Source organism: Ruditapes philippinarum, unplaced genomic scaffold (assembly GCF_026571515.1).
Source record: "Ruditapes philippinarum isolate M1 unplaced genomic scaffold, ASM2657151v2 ctg25797_1_1_1_1, whole genome shotgun sequence".
Classification (NCBI taxonomy): domain Eukaryota; kingdom Metazoa; phylum Mollusca; class Bivalvia; order Venerida; family Veneridae; genus Ruditapes; species Ruditapes philippinarum.
In genome coordinates this window covers 1-7,067 of record NW_026857936.1, presented here as the reverse complement: position 1 = coordinate 7,067, position 7,067 = coordinate 1, and the positions used below count along the sequence as shown (strand labels likewise).

General features: G+C 31.7%; 1 protein-coding gene across 1 annotated transcript; it reads right to left on the bottom strand.

Moving 5' to 3' along the window:
• Positions 1–2,071: 2,071 nt before the first annotated feature.
• LOC132751555 (uncharacterized) lies at positions 2,072–6,832 on the bottom strand. The gene is made up of 2 exons (XM_060741731.1): positions 6,010–6,832; positions 2,072–5,349 (listed from the first exon to the last, which is right to left on the bottom strand). Exons 1-2 carry the CDS (start codon positions 6,294–6,296, stop codon positions 4,083–4,085), a joined length of 1,554 nt encoding a protein of 517 aa, XP_060597714.1. The 5' UTR covers positions 6,297–6,832; the 3' UTR covers positions 2,072–4,082.
• Between the last annotated feature and the right edge of the window lie 235 nt (positions 6,833–7,067).

The following is a 7,067-nucleotide window of genomic DNA, read 5'->3' as shown; positions in this document are numbered from 1 at the left end:
TAACAAATCCTATTAATTCATATCACATTCTTTGCGAATTTTTTCATTATAATTTGTAGGTTTAACAGCACACTGAGAAAAGTGTGTATTTTATTTGTTGTGCTTGATGTACACACTTGGTTTCATAAACTGGTTAATTAGATATATTGTTGAAAATGTATAAGTGTTTATAATATTGTATCATAAATTATGTTGATGTAAATTAAAAGCAAAAAGAATGTACTATGATGATGATATGCTGTATGTACATTTGCGCCGAATGTTAAAATATTTAAATATGGATATATGAATAATGTATGACTGATAATGATTTGTGTAATTCATGAATGTTAAATGTACTATCTATTTAGAATGTGTTAATTATGTGTTTTCAGAGTGTGGAAATAGTGTTATACTGAAACAAGTAGATTGATTGTCCATTATCCATTGAATATGTCTATTAGTAAGATACTTGCTGTGCCAACAACAACAACAAAAAAGAGATTGATTCTACTAAATCCTTGACTTTTATTCACCCTGTCATATTAACAAATATAAAAAGAGTTAGAAAATACTAGAGATTAAATAAGTATTTTAGTTTCTTCTGAGTTCTTTTTAAACTGATTATCTGTCTTATTTCTAATGAATTCAAAACTTTTAATCTTGAGAAAAAAATTGTCACCACTTTAAATTAAATACATTAGTAGAGGGCGGAGATGAAGAAACTTTATTACAGTCTAAAGGTCTGGATTTTGATTTAATTTCATCAGACTTTGTCGAAACGTTATCTCAGAGACATGTTGGATATCACTATCACGAGCCTTTTACATATGAATTGCTTGCTTGTTTAAGATGACGACATTTCGTTATGAATGGAGTTGTAAATTTATATGCTAATGCAAAAAAGGCTTTTAAGAAATATATATCTTATTCATTTTTTTGGAGTAAGTGTTATATTTATCATACAAGTATGCAAAAATATAATTATACACCTGCGGTCGTCACATAAGGGGAATATATAGATATAGGATAATCATTTTACAGAAATTCGACAGAGACTCGTTACCGCGGTAAACAGTTGCAGATAGTTTGGTCTGTATGAGCAGGCATTTACAAGAAGAAAAAAGTAACAAAATATTTAACGCATATGTAAATCAAATAAAATCATAAATTTAACCAGGACATTTCAACATGGCAAAAATAGATGGGTGTTTGTTCAAAAACTAAGTCATTAGATTACATCAAAGAAAAAATGTTGTTAACACTGTGTAGGTCACAACTTTTATTTAATCTTTATCATTTATATTTATAAGCATATTCATCATATATCTTAGTGATCATCATCTTATTAGACCTCATAGATATAACAATATTTATGAAAAATGAGTCAAAAGGTAGGTCATTAGATTACATCAAATAAAAATCTTGTTCACTCTTTTGACACATCAATTTTGATCTGATCTGCATCAAACCTTTTCTCAATAGTATCTCAGACGTGTTTGAAGATAGGTGACTTTCTTGGTTAAAAATAGATAATCGATCTTAAGAGGTGATAAAAATTTACTTAAAACAAGTAACAATTTTGATTTGATCTTCATCAAACCTAATCAGATAAATTGTACAAATTATGTTTCGGATGGATTTGAAGATGGATTATTCTAGAGACAACAACATTGATTTGAATTTGTTTAAAGTTTAACGAAATTGTTATATAAATAATATATTTTTGAAAGTAGGTCATCTTCTGTAAAATCTGGATTTACAGTGACCAATAAATAAAAATCCTGCAATTTTAGATTGAGAATCCTGTTATGACATCATTGCGAATTGTAAACGAGGTCAAACAGATAGTATATTACTTCATTTATTTCTATATATTCTTTTCACAATCAATTTTGAGTCACTCTGTTCACATATATGGAATATATCTTTTAATTTGGAATGATGCTTATAAATCAGTTATAATAAAAAAAATACCAATAAGTCAATTTATTAACAGAATAATTAAATTTTGATGGTAATGATAAAATATTTCTCAGAAAGAAAAAAAGACTATTTACAATAGTTTTACATTTACAAATCGTTTACAGTTAGGTTGGACGAGAAATTGAAGGTCGAACTTAAAAGAAACTTAATGACAAGTTTTGAAGTGCAATAGAGAAATTGAATATCTATCATGTCTAAATACGTTGTAAGTGTTGTTATATACTGATGCACGGAAGCTTGTATTCTTGACAGTGCGAAAATTTATTTGTTTATTTTTTCGACCCTCATTATATTATTATATATGTCCTTATATTATCAATTACTGCAGATAGATCTTTCTTTCAATGCGGAGTTTTTCACGTTCTCATTCACGTTTGACATAGAAATAAATGCCATTTAATTCGTATTCTTTGTGAAAGAGACTTTCTGTAGCTGATTCCCTTTTACTTTAAACAAACTGATTGTGTTCCCTGTTTAATCATAGAGTTTGAAGGTTAAAAAAACTAAAGTTATTCAGAATGAATGTATTTGTTTGTTTCATTTTAAACATTATACCGCTTATTATGTAAATGTTACTGGATATTTTATTGTATTTAACTTGTAGATACCGCCTTTAAATTAAAGCTTACAATTCTTTTAAACACCAACATTTCGAATCAGACTAAGCAAGCTGCTCTTGTTTATATAGAATTTTAGTAACATGACATATGTCATATCAAGTAACGTTCCCAAAACCTAAGGCGGCTACCAAAATGCAGTCGCAGATATGTGTACTGCTTTCTTTCGGTATATCTTGTTTTCAAAACTTTCTGTCACCTTCTACATGTTATGTTTAATCTTCAAGGCCGTTATGTTTCGCAATGGACCTCTGATGTAATTAACCACACATTTGAACTACTTTTAGTCGCATGGTAAGTTAACGGCCACTATGTGGCCTATTCGTAGCAAAAAGGATTGCGATGTTTTTATTACATTCTATACAAGAAAAATTAATGATGTTTTGGAATAACATCCAAATTTCCTTTCTATTTCAGGCAAAGACAAACTTACGCACAAATAATGGCTGCCTTACAACGCAGCGGATTGCCTTGGTGTTTGCCGTACAAGGCTTCTTATCCGAAATATACGGGACGAACCATTGTTATAGCATTGCTACTGGTTTACATGTTGTAAAATAGAATATTTAAGATAATGTACAACCCTACGTGCTCTCTACTTGAAAAGGTCCATAGAAACGTCTTTGAGATTTTAAAATCAGAATTAATAACATGCAGAAGATGAAAAGGGAAACTTTATATAAAAAAAATTTTATCCAACATTATTTGAATAAAATTTTGGTCACGATTTGATCTTTTATGTTATAACTTAGTATTCAGTTTTGATATTTGAACAGCATTTTAGCTAAAAATGTCACGCGCAGGTCCCATGTCAACACCTTTTAGGCCATTTGAATGTCAAATGTGAAATAATGTGTATCCGCTTTCCTGTCTATCTTTAAATATTCAAATGTCAAAACATATGGCAGATATATACACAAGGGTCAAGATCAGGTAAGATGTCATATGGCAGGGGTACGTACGTACGTACCTACTTACCTACCTATCTCATTTTAAATATACAAATGAATGAATTAATAATTAAGTAAATAAATATATACGTCCTTGTTCCAGAAGATATGAATTGTGAAAACGTTTGATTTAAACAAAGCTGTGAAAAGTACATGTATCACATTGAACTTTTTTTTGCCCAGTACATAAGCTATTCCTCATTAAGAAAGGAAAGATGCATTACATTAATATAAATACAAAACATTCTTTTTTTTATAACAAAATGCTTGATGTGTTTGTGTGAAAAACGGTTTTTACCTTTTAGAAAATACCCATGCGTGCGCACTCACACACAAACACACACGCACACGTGTGTGTAATGATATGTATTGGTTTGTAATTTTTCACAGGCAATCATTGTACTGTAATTTGAGTATGGATTTCAATCTATTTCTGAGATTATTTTTATATTTCATCTCTTTATATTATTCTTGATAAAGTGTAAGGTTTTGGTACATTTTTCCTACCACAATATCACAATTTTACATCTGAATGGTTCTATCTGGGAGACTAATCACGATTTGATATATGTTCAAAACCAAAACTTTGAATTCCGGCAAAGTTAGTGTAAAATGAGTCCTTCACTGTTACTGTACCATGTTTGCTTATCAGAACGTTTTCTGAACTACACATCGTCTTCAGAAGGACCTCGTTGTTTCTTTTGTTTTCTAAGTTTACCTCGAAAGTATAAGGTGATCTTGACTTTTCAAGAACAATTGGTACTTTAAGCGTTATAGAGCGTTGTGCCTTTTCCATAGAATTAAACTCTACACTTTCCCTAAATACGAGAATTTCATTCTCCTTTCCCAAGTTGTTTTTGCAACTAGAATCTTTTCTTACTTCTTTTTGGGCCGTTTGACATGTAACAGTCACAGTTCCTGATATTAAGACATTTTGAAGGTCGACACCATAAACGTCTTTGGTTTCCGAAATTTTATTGCTGTTGCGGTAGGAATATATTTGAACGACTTTACAATTATAGTCACGGAGAATGGATGAACTATTGTTGTCTGGAACTTCAACCCATTCAGTATTTTGTCGGCTATATAAACAGGGCTTAAATTGCAGATATCCGCGCATTTCTGACATCTCAAATGCTTTAAAATTAATATCTCTGCTTACAAAGACTTGAAATTTCGATATGATTCTGTAACTTGAATATTCTCTGACTTCTCCACATGTAAAGTGTAATTGTTCTTTAAATGGAATTCTAGACACGCATGAATTGCTCGTTACAACTGTGTCAGGCACCTTGTTGATGAAATCAGCTATATCTTCATATTCTTCGATTGAAAGATAACCTTTCCTACGAGTACATTGCAAGAAGTTTTCCGATGACATAGTTGGTAGCCTTAGGTAGAAAAATGATAATCCTAAAAGTGTTCTCGTATTTTGTCCATTTTTCTCAAAGTCGCCTTCTTCTAATTTCTTTTGTGCCCATTCTTCGGTCTTTTTGAATATACTTACTTCGTTTCCATACAATGTGTCTCCCATCAAGATATAATCAAGGTTTTCTTTTGTCAGTTTTAGAAAGCCTTCAGATAAAATAACTTGATCAGCATTCTGGTCAATAAAAATACAGCATGCTTTACACAGGGAAATCACTTCGAAACGCCGGGCTAGTGACAAAATATCACATACGTTTTCGGGTTTGACACATGAAGCCAGAACATCGGCACAAAACTGCACCAGATTTGTCAACTGGTAATAGTGAGCTGTCTCTAGTACTTTTGCAGCCAAATCTTCCGTTAATGTCACTTTGTCCATATAAGCATATCTAAAACAGAGAGTAACACAGTTTATACACACACAGTTACTCAGTGACTTTACATAAATTTATTTAATAATATTTAATAATCTTAATCAAAAAGGGATAAAACATTTTAAGATGCTAAGAATATATAATTTGTTAAAGGCTATTTGCAATATTTAATATCTATTCAGCGTAGCATTTGAAATGTATATTACTTAATATATTATTCATTTTATATGTCAATTGTAAGTTGAGAAAAATATCGATGATATAGGTATTAACAAAACGATTTAGTAATTACACGTGTGTTTAACATCAATATCAGTCTAGCATTTAATTCGAGCTGACTATGAGCAATATAGGGGAGTTTTTCCATTGAGCAATGTCAATATGTATAACAGCGAGCCGTCGAATTTCGTACAATACTTGGATACTGCAAAAATTTTGATTAATGAATTTACAGCTTTATTTACAAGTACACATGTATAATGCTTTTAAAATTATTCCCGGCAGATCCACTTATTTCAGACTATGAGGATATCAATTAAATGTTATTGTTTCTAGGCGTCAAATCTTGAAATAAATAGTCTTTTGGTCACGAAGAAACTCTCCATATAGTCAAATTTTTATTTAAGGGTAGTTTTTACCATCTTATCGTATCTTTGCCTGACAGGTATTCCTTACCTCAAGAATAAATCAAATGTTTCTGCTTCAATACTATCAAGTAGAATTTCTTCGTTTTCCTCTGCACATGGACCAAAAAACATCGCCTGAAATACGGGACTTCTTGCAGCAAGAACTATTTTATGCGCATGAATCCTTTCATTGTTGTCATGATCTTTGCATCTGAACTTGACATCTGTCCAAAGTTTGTTCTCATAGAGCTTTATCATACAATCACCCAACGCTTTGGCGTGTTGCCAAGCAGCTGGTAAGCTCTGACTCGACTGTGTCTCATTACAAGCCTCCATCTTTGTCTATGTCTTTACCTGCTAGAAATAAATCTTTTAAATGACAAAGTTATAATCTTAACATACTGTATCGATCAGACCCATCATTTTACGTCCGAAAATAAACCCATATCCGGAAACTACTCAAGTACTGGAGTAATTATCTCCACTTCATTACATCGACTTTTAATCATCAATACATACACAGTTATCACAGATAACTTAATAATTGTGATATTTGCAATGATTATATCACTTATAATAATTTATTTTCTAAACTGTAGCCGTTTTAATGATCACTTAGCCACACGCTGCCAATTTAAACATAACAGCTGGCACCGGCTAAATTTCTGCCCGCGCGAGCTAGGCGGTGACGTCATCAGAACGATACTACCAAGCTAGGCAACCCACGCCAAGCTAGCCACCCAGCGTCCGAGACTATAAATAGCAGCCCGAATCCGCCAGAATTGTAAGTACCTTGGTAGATAGCCACCAGACCACACCTTAGCTACAATCTATACTTATTGAATATGGATACATCTCCAGTCACCAGAAATGTATAGAATACTTTATGCCAGGAATAGTTCATAACGAAGCTTTATATTAAATCATCTAGTTTGGCATTATTGTCCATTTATTATAGATCCTGACTGAAGACCAAGTTTCCATAGGCCCTAATACCAATCCAGGGTAGAAAACCACTTATTTTTTTATTACCTGTTTTTTACCCCTCAACCCTTTTAAAATTTTATGTAATTCCACCATAAAATTTTTACCGAAACCAAGGCAAAG

What these genes read in the sequence shown, in the direction of transcription:
- LOC132751555 (XM_060741731.1), bottom strand. Translation starts at nt 6,296, where the DNA reads ATGGAGGCTTGTAATGAGACACAGTCGAGTCAGAGCTTACCAGCTGCT. An exon ending in ACATTTGATTTATTCTTGAG is followed by an intron (nt 5,350 to 6,009) that starts GTAAGGAATACC and finishes TCTCTGTTTTAG; the next exon opens with ATATGCTTATATGGACAAAG.